Source organism: Chelonoidis abingdonii, chromosome 11 (genome assembly GCF_003597395.2).
Source record: "Chelonoidis abingdonii isolate Lonesome George chromosome 11, CheloAbing_2.0, whole genome shotgun sequence".
In the NCBI taxonomy this organism is placed as follows: Eukaryota; Metazoa; Chordata; order Testudines; family Testudinidae; genus Chelonoidis; species Chelonoidis abingdonii.
Genome location: NC_133779.1, coordinates 60,337,386 through 60,362,591, shown reverse-complemented (window position 1 = coordinate 60,362,591; position 25,206 = coordinate 60,337,386). Strand labels below are relative to the sequence as shown.

The following is a 25,206-nucleotide window of genomic DNA, read 5'->3' as shown; positions in this document are numbered from 1 at the left end:
GCAGTCTATAGGGTTTTATAAAAAATTAACAATAAGTGAATATAATGTAACTGGAATATGCTTCATGCAAAAGGTCTATTGTAAGGTATCATTACAAAGCTTATGATCTATTGAGTGTGGTCATCCTATTTCTATAAATCTATCACGCTTGTATCTAAAACTAGAAATATGAAATGTAGCTCTGAGGGTCTATTGTAATTATGCAACGTGTGGGACATTAATGGCTGTTTGGAATCTAGTTGGCTCCTGTTAACCAGGACAATTGCCTGTGGATGGCTCTGTTTGCAGGAATGGAGGCTTGGGGTCTTACACTAACATGTGATCATGTCCCCTGAACTGGAATCCATCTTTAACCTGGTGCTTTTCCAGTGAGGAGGGGTGGGAACCCAGAGAGACAAAGGATTCCCGCCTTATGCAAAAGATATATAAGGGAGTGGAACAGAACAAAGGGGTGAGCCATCATGAGGAATCCCCTAGCTAGCACCTGAGCTGGAACAAGAGCTGTACCAGGGGGAAGGATTGTGCTCAGGTCTGGAAGGTGTCCAGTCTGAGGAAAAAAACTTACTGAAGCGTCTCTAAGGATGAGATTACCTGTGTTCAGTTTGATTAGACATAGATTTGTGTGTTTTATTTTATTTTGCTTGGTGACTTACTTTGTTCTGTCTGTTACTACTGGAACCAGTTAAATCCTACTTTCTGTATTTAATAAAATCACTTTTTACTTATTGATTAACCCAGAGTACATATTAATACCCGGGGGAGCAAACAACTGTGCATGTCTCTGTATCAGTGCTATAGAGTGTGAACAATTTATGAGTTTACCCTGTATATGCTTTATACAGGGTAAAATGGATGTATTTGGGGTTTAGACCCCATTGGGAGTTGGGCATCTGAGTGTTAAAGACAGGAACACTTCTGTGAGCTGTTTTCAGGTAAACTTGCAGCTTTTGGGCAAGTAATTCAGACTCTGGGTCTGTGTTGGAGCAGACGGGTGTGTCTGGCTCAGCAAGACAGGGTGCTAAGGCCCCGAGCTGGCAGAGAGAACAGGAGCAGAGGTAGTCTAGGCACACCTGTTGGCAGCTCCCAAGGGGGTTTCTATTGATTCAACTTATCACAGTACCCTTCATGGTCTCTCAACCTTCCCAGCCAGCCTGACCCCTCACAGCCCCTACACGTTCCCAGCCAGCCCAGCAGCGAAAGGAGAGAACCCTCAGCTGGGTTTGAAGGGAAGTCAAGTGGCAGCTTCATGTGGCATCCTCTGCTGGGGTTGCTGGCTGTTGGCTCAGCTGTGGGTTCTGGGGCTGAATATGAGGGGGATGATGACCTCCCTCTTGTCCTTCCATCTGGTGCTCACCTACCTGCTCACATCCTGCTTTATAACTCTCTTCACATCTACATCTGCCTGGGTTTCCTCTGGGTCTTCGGCACAGCCATGTGTGAGCTCCTCAGTGCCTGCCTCTCCCTGGGCCTGTTCTCCGCCATTTTCCTCCTCACCCTCACCAGCCTGGACTGCTGCACTCTCCCCTGATGCCCCTTCTGGTCCCAGCATCACCTTACTGTGGCTCAGGCGAGGAAGCTGTTGAAAGTCATATATCTTGTCTTCTTCGCTCTCAGCACTCTCTAACTGGGTTTCTGGGATCTCCTGGAGATGGAGGGGGCAGGGTTGCCTGAACCAATAGTTGCACCTTCCACAAAGAGGGGGATGGAGCCAAGATGCAGGCCTGAAGGACACATCTCCATCTGGTCCTGTTCGGGATGCAGATCCTGCTGGGCTCCCTGCTGCCCCTCAGCACCAGCTTGGGATGCCAAGGCTGGATGGACTTCAGATGAAGAAGAGGGGACTAGTGCGGTGTGGAAAGCCTTTCAAAGTCATGGTGACTGCAGTGGTGTCGTTCTTTGTCTGCTGGATGCCCTATTGCCTCTACCATGGCCTGCTGCTCTACAAGAATGCAGTGCTAGCGTCGATCACGAGCGCCTTCCTGCTTATTTACACCCTCTTGACTTGTTTAAACAATTGCTGCACCCCTGTTCTCTACATTTTTGTGGGGGAGAGGTTCTGGCAGGTGCTCAGGATGTCCGTCATCACTCTAGTCAAGGCAGCTTATGTTGATGATCTCAGCAGCGAAGCACTTGAGCCCAGCGGAAAAAAAAAGGGACAGAAGTTGAAGGATCAGAACTGGAGATGGCCTGAAAGTGTCTAGAGTAAAAGAGCATTTGAAACTTGTCATTCCACCTGTCCCTTCATCCTTGATTGAACTAAAACATGATGGGTTCCTGGTATCTTAATATTTATAAACCGATCAGTGTCCTTGGGATTCTCAATTCCTTGTCATCTGCAGAATCCCATTTGTTCTAGAGCTTGCAATCTTTTCAAAATCAATAGGTCTTTAATGATTCTAGATCATTGGCTCTAGAACCTAATTTCTTCTTGATCTTTCCATGTTATGAAACTCAATGGGTGTTCAAGGGTTCCAGATCACTAGGCTGACTCCAGAATTTCAATGTGTTCTAAACTAACTGATTCTCGTGGGTTCTGTGTCACTGGCTGGCTCTGGAATCTTCCTTTTAAGTTTCTCAAAGTGTTCCCACTCAATAGGGTCCATGAGTTCTAGATTCCTGACTGGTGTTAGGACCCCAGTTGATGCTAGAGTGTTTTTAAACCATATAGAATCCAAACAGGTTCCAGATTCTTTGCTGGATCTAAAAATCTTATGGGGGTTCTAAATTTCCAAATGCTTTAAAATCCATTTGATGTGTTATATTATAGAAGAGTCTGTGTATTATAATAGCGATAACTAGCTTTTCTCTAGTGCTTGTCCTCAGAAGATCTCAAGGTTGTTTTTTTTTTACCAAGGAGGTAAATAGCAATCTCCCAGTTATTACAAATGGGCAAAATGAGGCACTGAGTGCAGAAGTGACTTGGCCAAGGTCACCCAGATGGACAGTGGCTGAGCTAGGAATAGTACCAAGGCCTCCTGAGACCCAGTCCTGCTCTCTACCTATCCTACCTCCCTAGAAAATGAGCTCTCTTGTTCAGGGACTCTTTTTTGCTCTGTATTTGTACAGTGCCTTGCACAGCAGGGCCCTGGGCCAGGACTCGGGCTCCCAGCCCTACCTGAAATAAACTGAGTAAACTGGGTAAACTGAGGCACACAGTGGGGAAATGACTTGGCCAAGGTCACTCAGTAGAACCTTCAGTCCCTCCAGTAGAAGAACTGGGAACAAACCCAGGTCTCCTGCATCCCAGCCCAGGTCTTTATCCATTGCATCTCCTTAGATTGTGAGCTGTCTGGGACCTGGGCTGTTTTTTTACTCTGTTTGTACACCACCTAGCACAGCGGGATGCTGAGTCAGGACTGGGGCTCCCAGAACTACCTGAAATAATTTATAATTAGTAATAATCATTCCCGGGTATTCCTTGAATGACTTAGATTCTGTAAAGTTTGTGTGATAGCTCTGAAATACTTTGCAACCACTGTGTGACTCAATCACTGGGATATTTAGTATGTGGAGGCTCTGATTTAGTTTAAGAGTGGCCAATAAGGAAAACTAGCCGGAAGAACAAAGAGCAGCTCCAGAGAAACCATCTTCCTGTGAACACTTCAGGGTGGTGAAGAGGAAACGTCAAAATAACTATGAAGATCCCACCTGTCAGCTCCAGACAAGTTACAAAAATTTGGCCAAGATTGGGGACCAGTAGATCCAATGGACAATAAAGACTTGAAAAGACTCTCCCTGGTGGAATCTCTATCACTGACGATTTTTAAGGCAGGACTGAGTGGTTTTCTAAGAGATCTATTCTAGTTCAACCAGGGACAAATTCAGGGACGTTCTGCATGAGGTCAGAATAGAGGACCACCCTGCTCCTCCTGGCCTTGAAATTTCAATCTATCCAGAGGTCAGGCAGACATTGTTGGGGTGCTCCACTAGTTGTCACCTAGGGCCCACTCCGGTGTCTGAGCAAGCTAGGCCTGCATAGGCTACCAGGGAGAGTGGAAGGCTGTAGCAGAGTTAGATATGAGTGTAACCCCTTTGTTCTTTTAAAATCTTGTTTCTCTAAATGTTTCATTGCTCATATTCAGATGGAAACAAGACTTTGGTTAAAGCTGGCTTCCCATTGTTCAGACTCTGGAAGTCAGACCTGTAGTGTAAGCAGCTTGATCCACAGGGTGCTGTGAGCCAGGACTCAGATTAAGTGTGGGAAAACTTCCAGAGTCACCCTGGGAAAGGTTAAAAGCACAAGACCTGACACCTGGCAGGTTGCACTATCAGGACAGAGGTGCAGTTAATCTTACAAGCATGATATAGACTACCTCTCAATGTTTCAATATTCAATAGGATCTCATGGGTTCTAGGAATTCTGGGTGGTTTGTGAATCTCTTAAATTCTAGGTCTGTCAATGTTTTGGAATATTATCAAATATTATGTAGTCTAGAACCTCATGGTTTCCAACCCCCTATATGTTAAAAACCAAAGAGTTTCCATGAGTACTAGTTATACCAATGGTTTTAGAACCTCTTGGGTTCTAGGTCCATCAATGTTTTGAAATAGCATCAGATACGATGTGGGCTAGAACAGCACTGTTTCCACCCTCTATATGTTTTAAAACCCAATAGGTTCCCATGAATTATCACCGTACCATTGGTTCTGGAACCTATTGGGTTCTAGGTCTGCCAATGTCTAAAAACTCATTCAGATCCTGAGTGGTTTAGAATCTCATTTTTTCTAACCCTCTGTACATCTGAAAACCCAATAGGATCCCACAAGTTCTAGTATATGCCTGGTTTTTCAGTGTTTTTAAATGTGATCAGTACCATCGTGGTCTACAAGCTCATGTTTTCCAAGCTCCTGCATGTTTGAAAACCCAGTAGCATCCCATGGGATCTAGGTATCCGACTGGTTCCAGAATCTCCAGAGTTCTTGGTCAACCATGTTTTTTAGAAATACAGCCCAGAGCCCACACCCCCTCTTGCAGGCATTGCAGAAAGAGAGAAGATTCTCCATCCTGACATTGAGGGTAATGGAAACAGGACCTTCTGGAACAGTGTGTGACATTGCACGCCGTATTCCTTATGGAAATATTCTTATGATATGGGTATGAAATAACTGAGATGTACTTTATGCAAGATGTAAGATATGATTGGAAAGGTTATAATTTATTGAATGTGATTATCCAATTTATATGCATGTTTCATTTCTGTATCTAAAGTAAGGAATATGGACTATGTAACCATTACAACTCGGTGTGTATTGGGAAGATGACAGGCCATCAGATGTGATAAGCCATAAGGAAAGAACAACAAGAAAATGAAGATACTAATCTCTCCCCCTCCAGGCAGGAATTCGGGGACTTAACCTTGACACCAATAAGTCAGGTGGCCTTGTTACCTTATGTTAAACATTTCATGGGACTTCTTGTAACTTTCCACTGGAAGAGAAGTAGGGGTCAAGTTTGGGAAAGAAAGGATTTCTGCCTTATGTAAATCCTATTTAAGGGTTTGAAGGAAGACAAATGTGATACCTCCTCTAAACTGCCTGTCTGCCCAAGCAGAGATACTGCTAAAGCCACCTTAAGGGAAGGCGGGGGGGCGGCGGGGTGGGTGGGGGGAATGTGTCCAGATAGGAGTCCAGTCTGAAAAGAAATATAACTGAAACTCTGAACCATGGAAACTTTGCAACCAGCCTAAAATAACGTTCAGGATAAGAAATTATATTTTGTAACCTGTTTCTTAAGTATTTTAAACGTAACTTGAGTACTTTGTTTTATTTGCTCAGTAATCTGCTTTGTTCTGTCTGTTGTCTCTTATATTCACTTGAAATTCACCTTTTGTAGTTAATAAACTTATTTCTTGTTTATAATATAACCCTGTGTGTACAATTCATAACCAAAATGTGTGTGTTGGGGGGGAAGAGGCTGTGCATACCTTCCTCCACATTGAGGGAGGAGGCTGATATCATAATATCCCTTTGGGTCTGCACTCCAAGGGAGGTGGACACCTGAGTCCTGGGGCAAGTCCCTTAAGATGAACCTTCCCTGAACTGATCTCAGTGTCTGTTTTGTTCTGCAGTTTGGTGTGGCCCTGCCTCTCTGTGTGCTGCAGGAAGCTTAATAGCTTGGCTCAGCAAGACAGGTAAAAAAGGTGCCCAGGCTGGCATAACAGGCAGGCTCAGTGGTATCTGAGCACATCTGGTGGCATCCTAATGGGAGCCACTCATCACACTGTGCATCTCGGGAAAGACCCAGCTCTGGAAGGAGCGTTCCTAAGAGATTAATGGCACAAGACTCTTTCACAAAGGGCCAAGGGCTGGAGATCTAAGCCATTTTTAATTTTTTTTACACCACTCTGAAAACCACTTGCAGACTCGCATTGAATTGGAATGTGGCACGAAGCCACAGGGGCTGTGCTGGAGTCTGCGGGAGCCAAGGGGAGTCATCTGATCAGGGACTTCATGAGATGCACCCCCTTGGTGATGAGCTGCTGTTAATATTCACACATTGCACCGATGCCCCCATGCGGGGGGCAACTCTCTTGAAAACCGGCACTGAGCAATAGAGGCAGGGGTGGGGGTTGTGATGCAAATTTGGGGTCATTTGGTCCAGAGGTTTCCGCAGTACAGACCCCCTCGCACACACACACACATGCTGATTGAACATTTTCAGATGGTTATAATGTTCTCACTGCAGAGTGAGGGGAAATAGCAAAGAGGTCGAACTTTGGGAAATGTCAAGCCTGGACGGCCCCTGAGCTCAGCTACGCAACGGGACCAAGGACCAGTGTGGCCATACTGTAAAAGTGAGTCCGCTCCTCAAGCTATTCACACCTGTGTTTAATAGCAGTTCACACCTCTGTGGATACGGCTTCCACTGGAAATTGAGGGTGAGTAACACTCACATTGAACTGATGTAGGGGCTTAGAGACACAGCCACTGCTCTTTTGATCTAAAGATGGAGATGTTTGAGTTCTCATCCCTATTATCACCTTTGACCTGGTGTCTTCAGCCACAACGGGACTCAGCTGGGACCACAGATGCCATGTAAGTCCTGTACCAATCACTAATTCTTTGGGTCTCCGGTTCTTCTGAAAAAACGAGGTTGGGAGGGGAATCATTTGAAATGACTCCATAGTATTATTATGTGCCAATAACCGATTCTTTTGGTCTCTGGTTGTTCTGAACAACCAAGGTGGCACGGGGAACTCATTTGGAATGAGTCCAAATTATTATTAGCTAACAAAAAGGTGTGTTTGTGTATGTGGGGTGGGAGATTGTTTCAATCCAAACAAAATTTTTTTTTTCCTGAGCTTGTTTTTTTTACACATTTTAAATGACTAAAAAAAGGTAAAGAATTTTAAGAAAAGCTCTTTCAAACAAGAAAATGGAAATTTTTTATATTGAACTTTTCAGCTTTTTGGTGGTTGAGCAAAACAATTTGGCACTAGTTTATTTAATGTTTTGGTGTCACTAAGTCTAGTGTAACTGCTAAACACCATTTCCTCACAGAGGTGGGGTTTGAACCCAGAAACCCTTGTTCCTAACCCCTTCCCCCACCACTAACCTGTTAGACCTCACTAATCTTCCAACAGCAAGAGAAGAGCCCAAGAACTCTGAAGTGAAGTCAACAGAGCTGCACTGATTTACACTGGCTGAGGATCTGGCCTGTTCGCTCCATGCCCTACTGCCTTACAGGCTTAATATTTCAAAATAATAGGTGATTATTTGTTATGCTTCTATTTTGGGGGGTTTCCCAGATGACCACCATTAAAGAGGCTGATTTTCCAGAAGAAGGAGCTGAATCTTTTGTGAACATCAGGCGTCTTGGAAAGTGACACCAAGTCAGTACATGATTCCATGTGCTTGGAACCTTTCAGGTACTAGACCATGTCAGATCTGATTGGGTTTCAAGACATTGTCATACCTAGAACACAAGAGGTTTAAGAACTAGCCAAATATATAGAATTAATATGGTACTATTTTTTGTGTGTGTGTGTGTATTTTACAAATACACATTTAAAAACACAATAATACCCCACAAGTTCTAGACATTTGAGTGATTCTTGAACTTATTGGGTTCTCGCTCTGACAAAAATTTTTAAAACTCAAACTGGTGACATGTGTTCTAGAAAGTCATATATGAGATTGGAAACCAGGATGTGCCAGACCACACAGGATCTCTTTGGGTTTTAAAATCTTGGCAGACCTAGAACCAAGAGGTTCAAGAACCAGCCTGTAGCGAGGTGGTTACTCTGCTCTTGGCCTGAAGGGCTTAAAACAGCCCTGGGAGAGGGCTGTGGCAGGGAAAGCAGCTAATAGGCTGATTGGGGAAGCAGTCACAGCTGGACCATGCCCCAACCAGGCCTCAGCTGTCCCTATTCAAGATGCTGGGAGCCAGGAGCTCAGTAGTTTCTCTCTAGCTGTAGAGGGAGATGGACCTGGCTGCAGAGACCTGAGTGGAGCAGGACTGTGGAAAGGCAGAGGAGTTGGGGAGCTCCAGCTTGGAAAGCCCCAGGCTGCGGCCTAGCAGAGGGTAGCCCAGGGGTAGGCAGAGGCAGCAGGTCCAAACCCAACCTTGCCGATGATGAGTGGCTTATACTGCAGTTGCCCCAGTGATCAGTTGGTGACTGGCAGTAGCCCACAACTGAGGCAAGATCAGGGGGCAGCACCCCAGATAATGGGGCACTGGGTCTGGGAGGGACACAGGGGCCAAATGGTAGCGGGACACAGGCCTGCAGAGGGCACTCCGGAAGCTGTAGATTTAATTCCCTGAAACGACCATCAGGAGGTGCCACAGGTGTGAGTCTGCATCACTACACAGCCAAATATCTCAAATGCATAGGATCCAATTAGCTTTTGAAAGATAAAGTGGTTTGGAAAACATGATGTCTAAATCTAGCCTATGCCAGATCAGATCGCATTCAAAACACTGATAGACCTGGGACCCAAGAGGTTAAGAACTGGCCAGGATTCCTAGAATCCATGAGATCCTATTGAATTCTGAATCAGCGAGAGGTGGTATCTGTCAGGTTTGGCAGTCTTGTTTCATCTGAACAGTAGCAGTGGAAAATCGCCTCTTGTAAAATCTAGGTGCATGTCTAACTTATCTACAACCTTCCACTCGGGGGTGGTGTTCCACACAGGCCTGGCTTCCTCAAATACTCCAGTGGGTCCAGGTGACAACTGGTACAGCACTCCAGCAACATCTGCCTGACCTCTGGATGGAATCAGAGATTTCAAGGCCAGAAGCAGCATGGTGGTCCCCTAGTCTGACCTGCTGCAAAACATCTCTGAATTAATCCTCAGTTGAACTAGAGCAGACCTGGTAGAAATACCATTCATCCCTGCTTTAAAAATTGCCAGTGATGGAGAATCGAGCAAGGAGGATCTTTCTAACAGTTTATCATCTTTTGGATGTGCTGGACCACAGCCGTGGCCAAGGTTTTGTAACTTAGTTGGAGCTAGAAGGTGAGATCTTTACAGTTACTGTGACCTGTGACCAGAGGTGCAAAGGTCAGGATGGGCTGCAAAAAGGAGAGCAACCAGTCAGAAGCTGTGCTCCAGATCCACCAAACTGGTCATGAAAAAGCCAAGAATGAAAAAGAAACCCCATAGCCCCCTTTATTGAAATCCCAATCAGCAAATAGGTCCACTAAAGTGAGAAGTCACTTAAAATTCTATTCACTACACAAAATGTTCTTCTTATCACGAAAGGGCCAGTCGAATTCCCAGATCAATACTTGGTTGGATCTTACCCAAAATACAACACTGTCAGCCAGTTCTTGATAGGCCATCCAACAGACTGGATAGTGCTGACGCAATCTATTTGAAGGTGTCACCCAGATACACAGCACAGGTTTGATATGTCAATGTACCACACATTTACAACTCATGATACAAAGAGGATGCATACACATATATTTATCAAATGATAACTTTTCCACTGATAGCTTACATGGCATATCTGGTATGTTTCATTGCAATTTTGTATCCATAATATTTTGAATGATCACCCATTTTTCCTATAGCATCACTCTTATTAGCTTGGACTTTCCTTCTTCACCACCCTGAAGAGTTCATGGGCAGGTGGTTTCTCTGGAGCAGCTCTTTATTCTACTAGCTTGTTTTCCTTACCAGACACTCTTAAACTAAGCCATAGCCTCCCCGCATGAAATATCCCAGTGATTGGATCACACGGTGTTTGTAAATTATGTCAGAACTGTCACACAAACCTTACAGAAACTACATAGTTCAAGGAAAACCTGGAAATTATTATTACCTCAGCTGGGATATAGGAGACCTGCATTTGTTCCAGTTCTACCACTAGCCTGCTGGGTGACCTTGGCCAAATCACTTCCCCACTCTGTGCCTCAATTTCCTCATTTGTATAAAAATGGAAGACTGCTATGACCTCCTTGGTAAAGCTCTTTGAGATGCACTGATAATCACTAGAGAAGAGCTAGATATTGCTATTATAATACACAGATTCCTCTATCATATACTATAACTTATTTTAAACCATTTGGAAATCTAGACTCAAGATGAAAGTTTTAGCAAACAATCTGGAATCTGTCGGATTTTATGTGTTCTGAAAACACTCTAGAACCCGGTGATGTCCTAGATCCAGTTAGGAACCTAGACTCAATAGACTTAGAATTTGACCACACAGAGGGTTACAGTAAATGAGATTCCAGAGCCAGCTAGAGATGCAGAATCCAAGAGAGTCAATTAGGTTAAAACATATAGATAGACCTAAAAGAAAAAAGATTTTGGAGCTGGCTATCAGTGTGGTGACATTGATGACCATTCAGATTCAAAAAATTGAGAGACCTAGAATGTATGGGATTCTGGAGACAGCAGGGAACCTAGAATGCAGGGACACTGTGGGGTTTACAAACATTGAGATACCTGGAACCCATTAGGTTTCAGAACCAGCAGGAATCTAGGAAGAAAGGGGATGCCAAGTGTTCAACTTTCCCTAAGTCTGGGTACTTTCAGACGATCTCTTCTTTTGTGTTCTCAACTTCTGACCCATGTCTTCCATTAGACTTGGGAGCACTGATGCCAAGATCATCAGCCAAAGCTGCTTTGACCAAAGTGAGAAGAGACGTCCTGAAGACCTGCCAGAACTTCTCCCCCACAAAAAGGTAAAGGATGGGAGAGAAGGAGGCATTGAAGCAGGAAGTGAAGGTGTAAATGACCAAAAGGGCACCCGTCACTGACTCTGGCATCTCCTTCTTGTAGAGCTTCAAACCGTGGTAGAAGTGGTGGGGCAGCCAGCCCAGGAAGAAGGAAACCATAGCGGCCACCTTGACTTTGAAGGGCTTTCCAGCCCACACCAGCTTCTTCTCCTTCATCTTCAGCCCCACACGGATATAGCATCCCATGATGATGCAGAACGGCAGTAGGAAGCCCAGCAGGAACCGGACCACAAACATGGCCAGGTGGACCCGTCTGCCCAGGTCTTGCGTCTTGGCTCCATTCCAGTATCTTGAGATGTTGTAATTATTGATGCAGGCAATCCTGCCCCCGTCCACCTCACGGGTCTCCCGGAAAGCCAGGTAGGGAGTGCTGAGACCTAAGGAGGCCAGCCACACACCCACAACCAGCTTCCCAGCTTGTGGCACAGTGCGGTGATTCCGGGACCAAATGGGATGGTGAGTGAGGATGTAGCGGTCCAGACTGATGAGTGTGAGAAGGAAGACAGAGGAGAACATGCCCATGGAACCGAGGGCATTGAGAAGCTTGCACGTGGCCATGCCGAAGACCCAGTGGAAAGCCAGGAGGATGTAGATGGCGAAGAAGGGGATCAGCAGGGTGAAGAGCAGGTAGCAGAAGACCAGGTGGAGGAACCAGAGTGTGGTCACCGTCCTCCTCATCTTCAGTCCCAACACCCACAGATACAGTCCGCTCCCCATCACACCCACCAGGAAGGTGATAAAAAGCAACACAGCAGAGGTCAGGTGAGGGATCTTCATGATCTCTATGGTCTTGCTGGAACTTGCCACTGTAGTTGGTGTAAGTGTCATGATATCTTGTTCCATGGTACCCTGAGAAGAGCCATTAAAGGAGTTGGAAGGGATGGCAGTGGCGGTGAAAAGGGACAGTGGAAGAGAAGAAGGGAGAAATACCAGAGTAGGTTAGGGAGGTAACGTTAGAAAGGACATTGCTGGGCACTCTCTCGTCCTCCAGAATATCCAGGCTGGATGTTGTCAGAAACTAGGCTATAGCTGATAGAACTCATTGCTACAGGATAAAGCTGTGAGCAGTAGGGGAGGACTAGAGGGATAGCAGACGTGGGAGGAGTGGGGAAGGGGACACTCTAGTATATCAGATATACAGCTGTGCAGAGAATACCATGTAGCTGTGATCTGGATGTCTGGCTGGCTCAGGGGAACAGGGAATGGGCCATGGGGACTTTCCCCTCTAGGGTGGCGAACTCTAATCTGACCCCAGGGCCGGGGATCAGGCCTACTCAGTTAGGTGAGGATCAGTGCTGTTGATTCCTAGCATGCAGGAGCTGGTGCTGGTGGAACTCACTGCTACAAGGTGGAAAAAGCCACCCTTCCCCCACCCCATCTCTTGTGCTTATCTGCCAGTCACAGGAGCTGGTGCTACACCCTGACATGTGAGAGCGTGCAGGGTCCTACTCATCCTCATTGTAACACAGGAAGCCACAATCCTCTGAGCTTCTTCTCTGCCGCCCTTCCCCTCCCGTGCTGCCAGCTCTGAACCAGGGACCTTTAGTATTTTGCCTCTCTCCAGGATTTCCCCCCTCACAGCCTTATTAGCTCTATAGAAAGGCCTAATGGTTAGAGAATGGTGGAGGGGCTTGGAGGCAAGGCTCTTGGGCACTGGGAGGGACGTGGGTTCCTGTTTCTTAGACTCTTCGAATGGGGAACCCCTCATCTGATTAACATGAAACAAGAGCGAAAATTCACCCATATTACAGATCTCACCAGCTACCTCTGTCTACTGAGTCTCCCATGTTAACCCTAGAGCTACCCAGTGGCAGAGAGTCTCACAGGCCAACCCCACTGATAACCAGTGGCAGGGAGTCCAACTAGTTTGCCTCTTCAATAGTAAATTGCTGTGGTTTCTAGGTGGCCTTAACAGGGAAATTCCCCTTCAAACCCAACAAAGTCAGGCTTACCTGGGCAGCAAGTGGTGGAAACATACCCAGTGCAGAGATTCGGATGATGTGTGTTTGCCCAGCAAAACGTCCGTTTGTCTGTCCCCGCCTCAGTACTGGCCTGTGTGTTGAGTTCACTCCCTTAACTCTGTGTCTGCTACATTCTCCGCCCCCACTTGCTATCTAAATAGAAAAGCTGCAAACCATAAATGGAAATGAGCATTCGGACATTGTCTTAGCAGAGCCACCACCTAAGAAACAGATATTCCTTTAAAACTAGCCCTCTCTTCGCTGCAAGAGTCAGGGCTTGAACCTAGTGGGAAGTCGAGTCATGGTCACTAGCCCCACCTTGCTAGGCACTGTATAAAGAGAGAGGAAAAAGACAGTACATGCACAACAGAGCTTAATATCTAAGGAGTCTGGGTCGATAGAGACCTGGACCAGATCTCTGGAGGCCTTGGTACTATTCCTGGCTCTGCCACTGGCAGACTGAGTGCCCTGGGCCAAGTCACTTCCACAATCTGTGCCTCAGTTTCCCCATTTGTAAAATCCAGGACACTGCTACTGACCTCCTTGGCAAAGTTCTTTGAGATCTACTGAGATAACTGGCTGTGTGGGTATGGAGAAAGTGGTGGACATGATATATCTTGACTTTAGGAAAGCTTTTGATACGGTCTCCAGCAGTATTCTTGTTAGCAAGTTAAAGAAGTATGGGCTGGATAATTCGACTATAAGGTAGATAGAAAGCTCGCTAGGATGGAAGAATCCCATCTACCACTACAGGCTGGGGACCGACTGGATAAGCGGCAGTTCTGCAGAAAAGGACCTGAGATTACAGCGATATGAGTCAGCAGTGTGCCCTTGTTGCGAAGAAGACTAATGGCATATTAGGCTGTATTAGTAGGAGCATCGGCAGCAGATCAAGAGATGTGCTTATTCCCTTCTATCTGGCACTGGTGAGTACTTCGTACAGGTTCCTACAGAAAGGATGCGGACACATTGGAGAGAGTCCAGCAGAGGGCAACAAAATTGATTAGGGTGCTCGGGCATATGACTTACGAGGAGAGGCTGAGGGAATTGGTATTGTTTAGTCTGCAGAAGAGAAGGGTGAGGGGGGATTTGATAGCAGCCATCAACTATGTGAAGTGGGGGTTCCAAAGAGGATGGAGCTCAGCTGTTCTCAGTGGTGGCAGATGACAGAACAAGGAGCAATGGTCTCAAGATGCAGCTGGGGAGTTCTAGATTGGATATTTTAGGAAACACTATTTCCCTAGGAGGGTGGTGAAGCACTGGAATGGGTTACCTAGGGAAGTGGTGGAATCTCCTTCCTTAGAGGTTTTTAAGGTCAGGCTTGACAAAGCCCTGGCTGGGATAGTTTAGTTGGTGTTTGTCCTGCTTTGAGAAGGGGACTGAACTAGATAAATTCCTGAGATCTCGTCCAACCCTAATATTCTATGAAACCAAGAATCTGTATATTTTGTTAAAATGACAGATTCATACATTCCAAGGCTCAACCATTAGATATGGGCTGGATGGAGGAATCTCTGGTTCTCTGGCCTGGGCTATGCAGGAGGTCAGATGGGATGATCGGAACAAGAATAGAACCCAGGAGTCTGGACTCCCAGCTTCACTCCTGTCCCCCAACAAATCCATGACCCAAGCAGGAGGCCTGGGGGTGTGATTGAAATGTGGCAAATCTAGAACAAATGTAGAACAAATCATGTCAACCAGAACAATCATGTCAAACAATCTGATACTTTCTTTGATAGGATAACGAGTCTTGTGAATAAGGAGAAGTGGTGGTGTGGCATACTCTAGACTTTAGTAAGACATTTGATCAGTCTCGCATGATTATTCTATCGATAACTAGGCAAATCAACTTAGATGGGACTACTATAAGGTGGGTGCATAACTGGCTGGATAACCGTACTCAGAGAGTGGTTATTAATGGCTCCCAATCCTGCTGGAAAGCGTATAACAAGTGGGGTTCCGCAGGGGTCTGCTTTGGGACTGGCTCTGTTAATATCTTCATCAATGACTTAGATGTTGGCATAGAAAGTACGCTTATTAAGTTTGTGGACGATACCAAACTGGGAGAGGGATTGCAACTGCTTTGGAGACAGGGTCAAATTCAAAATGATCTGGACAATAGGAGAAATGGTCTGAGGTAAACAGGATGAAGTTTAACAAAGACAAATGCAAAGTGTCCACTTAGGAAGGAACAATCAGTTTCACACATACAGACTGGGAAGACACTGTCTAGGAAGGAGTGTTGGCAGAAAGGGATCAGGGGTTACAGTGGTCGAAAAGCTAATATGAGTCAATAATGTGATGCTGTTGCAAAAGAGCAAACGTGATTCTGGGATGCATTAACAGTGTGTTGTGAGCAAGACACGAGAAGTCATTCTTCAGCTCTACTCTGCGTGGTTAGCTCTCAACTGGAGTATTGTGTCCAGTTCTGGGCATCGCATTAAGAAAGATGTGGAGAATTGGAGAGGGTCCAGAGAAGAGCAAAAGAATGATTAAAGGTCTTGAGAACATGGCCTATGAAGGAAGGCTGAAAGATTGGGTTTGTTTAGTTTGGAAAAGAGAAGACTGAGAGGGGACATGATAGCAGTTTTCAGGTATCTAAAAGGGTTGTCATCAGGAGGAGGGAGAAAACTTGTTCACCTAGCTCTAATGATAGGACAAGAAGCAATGGGCTTAAACATCAGCAAGGAGGTTTAGGCTGGACATTAGGAAAAAGTTCCTAACTGTCAGGGTAGTTGGCACTGGAATAAATTGCCTAGGGAGGTTTGTGAATCTCCATCTCTGGAGATATTTAAGAGTGGTTAGATAATGTCTATCAGGATGGTCTAGACAGTATCTGCTCCTGCCATGAGGCTTTGAGTCCTTCAGTCCTAGAATCAGGGGGTGCAAACCATTTAGGCGAACTAGGCGGTTGCCTAGGGCGCCAAGATTTGGGGTGCCAAAAAGTGGCGTCCCTCAAAATTTTTTTAAATGGTTGCAGCCACTGCTGGCTGGTGGGCTGAGCTGCCGGTGGCAGCAGCTGCCTGCAGCCGGCAGCTCAAGGTGTCCCCCGGGTCAAGGCGCCACTGCGGCAGCCGCGCCCCCCCTACCCCCGTCAGGGAGCCACGGGGTCAGCACGCCACCACTGCAGCCGGGCAGCCCAGGGCGCCCCCCGCCCCCGGGGTCAGGAGCCGCCAACGCAGCTGGGCAGCCCGGTGCCCCCCCTCTGAGGTCAGTGCGCCGCCGCCGCAGCGGGCAGCCCGGCGACCTCCGCCCCAGGGGTCAGGAGCCGCTCCGCGACCCGCAGCCTTGGGCGTCCCCCACCGGGGTCATGGCACCCCCCCCCGGTCAGGGAGCCGCCAGGGCCGCGCTTTCCTGGGGCACCAGCATTGGGGGGGCACATTGCCGAGGAGTGGCAGGCGTCGGTGGGCTGCTGCAGTCGTATCTGCGGACGGTCTGCCGGTCCCATGGGTCCGGTGGACCTGCCGCAGGCATGCCTGCGGCAGCTCCGCCGGAGCCACGAGACGCGCACGTGGGGCGGCGAAATGGCCCTGCACCTAGGGCGCCAGAAACCCTAGCCCCGGTCCTGCCTAGAATCTATGAATCTATGAAATCTGACACCAGTCAAATCCAATATCAAGACTGTCAACCTCTGGAATACCTTGCCACTGGATGCTGCCATGGCCAATTGCTCAGCCAAAGGAAAGGATGTTGGGTCAGAGGACAGGGAAGGCCTGGAATTAAAGCGATGGCCTGGGGGACTCAGGGCCACAGGAAACTCACTGCCAATCACAGCACAGAAGAAATCAAGAGGTGGTCCTATGAGTAAGGCTGCGTGGCTGTCACAGAGGTCAGGGAAGTCACAGATTCCAGGACTTTCCATGATCTCCATCACTTCTGCAGCCGCTGGTGCTGGCTCAGGGGCCAGCAGCAGCAGTTTGGGTGGGGGCTCAGGGCTGCGGCAGGCGGTTGGGGTGCAGGGCGGTGCTTACCTGGGGGGTGGGCTCCCCATCTCCCACCAGCATGTCCCTGCAACTCCTAGGCAGAGGGGTCAGGGGGCTCAGTGTGGTGCCTGCAGGAGCCGGCCCTGCAGCTCCCATTAGCTGCAGTTCCTAATGCAGGCAAGACCATCCCCAAGGCAGGAATAGAAACCAGACATCCTGAGACCCAGCCCTTGAAAAGGCCCAAGGCTGCCAGGTGGAAAGCCCCATCCAGGCACAGAAGCTCGGCACTTTCTCCTGCTGGGTTAGGCGTGTGCATTTGTGAAACCACTTCAGCTTTTGAGGTTTTCTGCATCAGCCAGACGGCAGTTCCCCTTCCCATTGCTTGACCCCAGCCTGCCGAGCCTCATGTGTGCCGGTGACGCTCAGGTCTGCACTGGGGATCTGGCTGGCCAGATGTCAAACGCATTTATCCCCAGCGAGAAGGGAACGCAGTGGAGAGGGCTCTGACGTGAGGGCAAAGTTGCTCTGAATTCTCAGCCTCCTGATGCTGCTAATTCATAAATCCGTCCATCTGGAACCCAGACGGGCCCCTAGATCGTTCCAGTCTCGTCTCCGGCACAGCCCAGGCAAGACGCACTCAATTAGTCTCCCCATACTGAGCCCAATTCCTTGTGTTTGCCAAGAGCATCTTCCGGAAAAGCCACCAAGTGTCTGGCTGGCTGTTCTTAAAAGCCTCCAGTGGTGGGGATCCCAAAACCAGCCCAGAAAGCCAATTCCAGAGCTTCTCTCCCTTGAGAGTTAGAAAGTTTTTCGTAACATCTGACCTAAAATGTACAAACTTTTAAATTTGGGGGGTAAAAGTGTTGAGTTTGCAGTTTAAAAAGAATCTGGATTTTTTAAAATGGAAAAATCAGTGTTTTTTCCCTGAAAACCAGTTGGGAAAAATCAAAGATTGTGCTAAAAGCTGTTTTCTGAAAACTCAAGATTTTTACGAAGCCTCTGAATGGTTTTCATCAAAATTGACAGTTTTGAATCAAACCCCAAAGGCAGTTATTGAAATCTGATTGGTCTTTTTCCCTTACTGAAAATCTGTTTTCAAAACCCAAGCATTTGGGCTTAAAACAGTTTATAAAAACTGAACATTTAACTCAAGCCTCACTTTTTTTCTTACCAAACCTACCATTTTTATCCATCCCCCAAAATATTTATTCAAATTGCCAATTTTTTTTATCTCTGTCAGTTTCCAAAACCTGAAACAAATCCAGTTCCACTTCTTTCATTAATAACAAAAAATTGCATTACATTTTTGAAAAGGAACCACACCTGGTTTATTCCTGGTGATAAATCGCTGACATATCCGTCTGGTTCCATCCATTTCCTTATTACTCCAGAGTCCTTGCTCTCACTTAGGAAGGAAAGGGTCATACAAGGGTGCTGATGAGGATATTGCAAAAATCCTGGGCACAGAATGCTCAGATCAAGAGGTGACCTGTAGCTCTGTCTTGTAGCAGTGAGTTCCACTGGCCATATACCAGTTGATCTGAGAATACCCAGCCTGAGTAGACTGGAGGACGAGAGAGTGCCCAAAGAGGTCCTCTCCAATGATGCATTCCTGACCCTCTGGTATTTCTCCCTTCCTTGTCTTCCATTCTCTGTTTTCCCCTCCTCTGTGGTCATTTTTAACCCCTCTTCTGTCTCTCACCAGGGCACCATGGACCAAGGCAACACGACCACCCAAACAACCACTGGGGAGAATTCCAGCCAGACCCCAGCTGCTGTGAGTGCCACTCACTTTGCCGCAGCCACGTTGCTCTTCACCACCGTCTTGGCGGGTGTGGTGGGAAACGGGCTGTACCTCTGGGTGCTGGGGATGAAGATGAGGAGGACAGTGACCACCCTCTGGTTCCTCCACTTGGTCTCCTGCTACCTCCTCTTCACCATCCTGATCCCCCTCTTCGCCATCTACATTCTCCTGGGTTTCCACTGGGTCTTCAGCATGGCCATATTCAAACTCATATGTGCATGCCTCTCTCTGAGCATGTTCACCTCCATCTTAATTCTTGCCCTCATCGGTCTGGACTTAAACACTCTTCAAAATCCCATCTGGTTTCGGAATCACTGCTCCCTGCCCTGGGCTGGAGAGCTGGTTGTGAACATGCGGCTGGCCTCTTTTGGTCTCAGCGCTCCCTACCTGGCTTTTGGGGAGACCCAGCTGGTGGACAGAGGAAGAATCATCTGCATCAACAATTACAACATCTCCAGAGACTGGAATGGAGCCAAGAGGCAAGCTTTGGGCAGACAGGTCCACCTGGCTGTCCTCATGGTCTGGTTCCTGCTGGCTTCCTGCTGCCCTTCTGCAACATCATGGGATGCTATGTCTGCGTGGGGCTGGAGATGAAAGAAAAGAAGTGAGCATGGGTTGAGAACCCACTGAAAGTCATGGTAGCCATGGTAGTTTCCTTTTTCCTTGGTCAGCTGCCCTACCACCTCTACCACAACTTGAAGCTCAACAAGAAGGAGGTGCCAGAGTTGGTAACAGGCACCCTCTTTGTCATTTTCACCTTCACATCCTGCTTCAATTCCTCCTTCTCCCCCATCCTCTACCTCTTCATGGGGGAGAAGTTCTGACAGGTGTTCAGGATGTCTCTTCTCACTCTGGTCAAAGCGGCTTTTGTCAATGATCATGGAGGCAATGCTCCTGAGTCTAATGGAAGGCAGGAGCAGAAGTTCAGAACACAAAACAGGAGATAGCCTGAAGGTGCCCAGACTTAGAGAGAGTTGAAAACTTGGCATCCCCTTTGTTCCCATATTCCATGTGGTTCTAAAATCTGGAGGGTTCCAGGTATATCACTGTTTATAAACCCTGCAGTGTCCTTGGATTCTAGATTCCCTCCTCTCTCTCTCGAGAATCCCATGTGTTCTAGATCTCTCAATTTTTTCAAGCTCAGTGGGTCATCAATGGAACCAGATCAGTAGTCAGCTCCAGAATCTTGCTTGTTTTAGATCAGTCACCTAACTGACTCTCTTGGATACTGCATCACTAGCTGGCTCTGGAATATCATTTATTGTTAGCATCTCAATGTGTTCAAACTCAAAGTCTATGGGTTCAGTATCCCTGACTGGATCTAGGACATCACTGGATTCTAGAGTGTTTTCAAACCACATGGAATCCAACAGATTCCAGATTGTTTCCTAAAAATTTCATTATGGTCCTAGATTTCCAAATGGTTTTTAATCCATTAGGTGTAGTATATTATAGAAGAGTCAGTGTATTGTAATAGCGATATCTAGCTATTCTCTGGTGCTTGTCATCAGTAGATCTCAAAGAACTTTACCAAGGTTAGTAGCAGTCTTCCAGTTTTTACAAATAGAAAACTGAGACACAGAGTGGGGAAGTGACTTGGCCAAGGTCATCCAGTAGAACCTTCGGTCTGTCCAGTGGCAGAACCGGGAACAAATCCAGATCTCCTGTGTCCAGCCCGGGTCTCTATCCATTGCATCTCCTTAGATTGTGAGATCTCTAGCACATGGACTGTCTTTTTGCTCTGTTTGTACTATACCTGTCACAGCCAAGTCCTGGGCTAGGACTTTACAACCACTGCATGACCCAGCCACTGTGATGTTTAGTCTGTGGAGGCTCTAGCTTATTTTAAGAGTGGCTGGTAAGGAAAACAAGCTGGCAGGACAAAAAGTGGCTCCAGAGAAACCACCTGCCCATGAACACTACAGGGCAATGAAGAGGTAATGTCCAAGTAACCAAGAAGATCCTATTTGACAGCTCCAGCCAAGTTACAAAACTTTGGTCAACTCAGGGGCCAGCAGATCCAATGAACAATAAAGACTTTAGAAGACCCCTCTGATGGATTCTCTATCATTGACAATTTTAAAGGCAGGATTGGTTGTTTTTCTAAGAGATCTGCTCTAGTTCAACCAGGGACTAATTCAAGAATATTCTGCAGGAGTTCAAACAGGGCACTACCATGCTCCATCTGGCCTTGGAAGCTCTGAATCTACCCAGAGGTTGAGGTGGTGCACCAGTTGTCACCTAGGGTCCACTGGGGTGTCTGAGCAAGCCAGGCCTGTGTAGGCCACCTGACCAGGGTGGGGGCTGTAGGTAAATTAGATGTGTGTTTTACTGTTCAGACAAAACAAGAATGAAAACCATGACAGATACCACCCATCTCTGATTCAAAATTCAATAAGTTCTCCAGGATTCTAGGAATCCTGGCTGATTGTTAACCCCTTGGGTCTCAGCTACATCATCGTTTTCAATCTGATCTGATGTGGGCTAGATTTAGACAATGTTTTCACGCCCCTGTATGTTTCAAAAGCCAATAAGATCCTATGAGTTCTAAATATTTGGCTGGTTCTTGAATCTTTGGGTTCTAGGTCTTCCAAGATTTTAAAACCCAAAGAGATCCTATGTGGTCTTCATTGTCCTAGTTTCCAACCTCACATATGATGTCCTAGCTGACATAGGACCAGTTTGGGTTTTAAAAATATTTGTCATGCCTAGATCTCAAGAGGTTCAAGAACCACTCAAATATCTAGAACTCATAGGGTACAATTGGGTTTGTTTATCTATCTATCTATACACACACACACACACTAGTACCACATGAATTCTACATATTTGGCTATTTCTGAAACCTCTTGAGTTCTAGGTGTGACAATATTTTGAAATCCAATCAGATTTGACATGGTCTAGCACTTCAAGGGCTCCAAACGCCTATATGGATCCGGTGAATTCTAGATGTGGCTAGTTCTAGAAACTTGGTATTTGCCCTGAAGGTACCATTGGACCCACATTTCTGTGCATCCCTGGCCCTCCACACCCAGCTAGTCTAAGGAGTCCGGCTGGGCAGTAGTGGATTATCCAATGGGCTGAGGGGGCCTGTGCCCAGGGGCTCTGGACAATTGGAGGCCCCCAGAAAAATAGATGCCCCACCCCAGCAGAAATCCTGGAGCCCTGGCAGAAGCACTTGGTGGGCAAGATGGGAGAAACTCCTGTGCCCCAACACCACTCCCTGACAGAAGTACCTGGCAGGGTGGGGAAAACCCCAATGCCTAGATCCCAGCTGTAGCCCTGTAACTGGAGGACTCTTGCTCCCTGCTGAGGCTTCAGGGTTAGTGGTTAGAGCAGGGAAGGGGTGACGCAGGACATCTGGGTTCTAGCCCCAGATGTGGGAGAGGAGTGGGGTCAAATGGGTAAGAGAAGCTTGGGGGCTGGTAGCCAGGGCTCTGGGTTCTATCCCTCGCTCTGACAGTGGGGTGGGGGGCTAGTTTTAGAGCAGTGGCTGTTTCTTAGCCAAGACAGTGTCCGAATGATCATTCCCATTTATGGTTTGCAGCTTGTCCAGCTCACAGAGCAGGAGCTGGAGCGTGTAGAAGACACAGAGTTAAGGGGACGCACACAGAGCAGCACAGACTCATGGACACTTTGCTGGGGAAACATCCACCATTGTTGGGCCTGACATGGAATTTCTTTGCTAATCCTACCTAGAAGCCACAGACATTTGCTATTAACAAAGTAAACGAATGGGACTCCTTGCCACTGGGTATCAGTATGTGGCACTCCATATTAATATGGGGACTCAATAGACAGAGATAGTAAGTGGGGTCTGTGACATGGGTTTATTTTTCCTCTTTTGTTTCAGGTTAGTCAGATGAGGTGTTCCCCATTTACCAAGCTCTAAGTTGCAGGACCCCCCAATCCCTCCCACAGCACAGGAGTCCTGCTTCCTAGCAGTAACCCACTAGACCTGACTCACCTCCCAGAGCCAGAACTAGAACCCAGGAATCCTGGGTTCCAGTCTCCCCTGCTATAACCATTAGGCCAGTCTGCAGAGCACAGAGGACACCATGCTGATAAGGTGGTGGTGGGCGGCACAGTCCCTGACAGAGACAACAGCCCAGAGGTCCCTGGTGCAGGGCCACAGCATGACTGAGGGTCAGAGAAGCAAGTTTGTGGATTGAGGCTTCCTGTGTTACAATGAGGATGAGAAGGACCCTGCACGCTCGCAAGTCAGGGTGTAGCAGGAGTTCCTATGACAGGCAGAAGAGTCCAAGACATGGGGTGAGGATGGGTTTTGAGAGTGAGTAACATACACATTGAGCTGACACATGAGGGGCTTAGAGATACAGCCGCTGCTCTTTTGATCTAGAAGTGGAGAGGTTTGTGTTTTCGTTACTATTGCCATCTTTGACCTGGTGTCTTCAGCCACAATGGGGCTGAATTTGGACCAGAGATGGCATGTAAGTCCTGCGCCAATCACCAATTCTTTGGGTCTCTGGTTCTCCTGAAAAAATGAGGTTGGGAGGGGAATCATTTGGAATGACTCCGAAGTATTATTATTAGCTAACGGTAAGGTGTATGCATGTGTTTCGGGAGATTGTTTCTGTCCAAACCAAATGTTTTTTTTCCCCTGTGCTTCTTTTTTTTTACACATTTTAAGCAAATAAAATGTTTGAAAAATTTCAAACAAAGCTGCTTTGAACAAGAAAACTAAAATGTTTTATTTTGAAAATGTCAGCTTTTTGGTGGTTGAGCAAAACAATTTGGCAAATTTCACACGTTTATTAAACATTTTGGTGTCACTAAGTCTTGTGTAACTGCTAAACTCCATTTCCCTACAGAGGTGGGGTTTGAACCCAGGAATCCTGACTCCTAGCTACCCCCCTGCTAACCTGCTAGACCCCACTCATCTCCCAGTGGCAGGAGAAGAGCCCAAGAACTCTGAAGTGAAGTCAACTGAGCTGCACTCATTTACACTGGCTGAGGATCTGGCCTGTTCACTCCATGCCCTACTGCCTTACAGACTTAATATTCCAAAATTATTGGTTATTATTTGTTATGCTTCTATTTTGGAGGGTTTCCCAGATGAACACCATTAAAGAGGCCTGATTTTCCAGAAGGAGCTGAACCCTTTGTGAACATCAGGCCTGTTGGAAAGTGTCTGAAGTCAGTATGTGATTCCATATGCTTGGAACCCTTCAGGTACTAGACCACGTCAGATCTGATTGGGTTTCAAGACATTGTCATACCTAGAACTCAAGAGGTTTAAGAACTAGCCAAATATCTAGAACTAATGCAGTACTAGTGTGTGTGTGTGTGTGTGTGTGTGTGTGTGTGTGTGTGTATTTTATATACACACACACACACACGCGTATATGCATATATTTAAAAACACAATAGTACCCCATGAGGTCCAGACATTTGAGTGATTCTTGAAGAACCTCTTGGGTTCTTGCTCTGACAAAAAAAAATTAAAACCCAGACTGGTCCTATGTTGGCTAGGACATCATATATGAGGTTGTAAACTAGGATGCTCTAGGCTACATGGGATCTCTCTGGGTATTAAGATCTTGGCAGACCTAGTACCCAAGAGGTTCAGGAACCAGCCAAATATCTAGAATGTATAGGATCCAATTAGCTTTTGAAACATAAAGTGGCTTGGAAAACATGTCTAAATCTAACCTACACCAGATCAGATCGCATTCAAAACACTGACAGACCTCGACCCAGGAGGTTAAGAACTATACAGGATTTCTAGAATCCATGAGATCCTATTGAATTGTGAATCAGCGAGAGGTGGTATCTGTCAGGTTTGGCAGTCTTGTTTTGTCTGAACAGTAGCAATGGGAAAAGATTTTTAAAACAGAGGGGCTATGTGCATGTTTAACTTACCTACAGCCCTCCACCCATGGGTGGTGGCTCACACAGGCCTGACTTCCTCATATACCCCAATGGGTCCAGCTGATAACTGGTACAGCATAAGAACATAAGAACAGCCATACCGGGTCAAACCAAAGGTCCATCTAGCCCAGTATCTGTCTACTGACAGTGCCCAATGCCAGGTGCCTCAGAGGGAGTGAACCTAACAGGCAATGATCAAGTGATCTTTCTCCTGCCATCCATCTCCATCCTCTGACGAACAGAGGCTAGGGAGACCATTCTTTATCCATCCTGGCTAATAGCCATTTATGGACTTTACCATCATGAATTTATCCAGGTCTCTTTTAAACACTGTTATAGTCCTAGCCTCCACAACCTCCTCAGGTAAGGAGTTCCACAAGTTGACTGTGCGCTGCATGAAGAAGAACTTCCTTTTATTTGTTTTAAACCTGCTG

General features: G+C 46.8%; 2 protein-coding genes and 2 pseudogenes across 2 annotated transcripts in view; 2 read left to right on the top strand and 2 right to left on the bottom strand.

The window, feature by feature from the left end:
- The window catches only part of LOC116838277 (putative G-protein coupled receptor 33), a 63,752-nt gene that overhangs the window by 16,456 nt on the left and 22,090 nt on the right, over positions 1–25,206 (bottom strand). The gene's annotated exons all lie outside the window — the stretch shown is intronic.
- LOC116838250 (putative G-protein coupled receptor 33) lies at positions 1,247–2,191 on the top strand (annotated as a pseudogene).
- LOC116838275 (putative G-protein coupled receptor 33) lies at positions 9,588–13,195 on the bottom strand. Its single transcript, XM_032803324.2, has 2 exons — positions 13,145–13,195; positions 9,588–12,041 (listed from the first exon to the last, which is right to left on the bottom strand). Exons 1-2 carry the CDS (start codon positions 13,166–13,168, stop codon positions 10,986–10,988), a joined length of 1,080 nt encoding a protein of 359 aa, XP_032659215.1. The 5' UTR covers positions 13,169–13,195; the 3' UTR covers positions 9,588–10,985.
- LOC116838249 (putative G-protein coupled receptor 33) lies at positions 18,758–19,832 on the top strand (annotated as a pseudogene).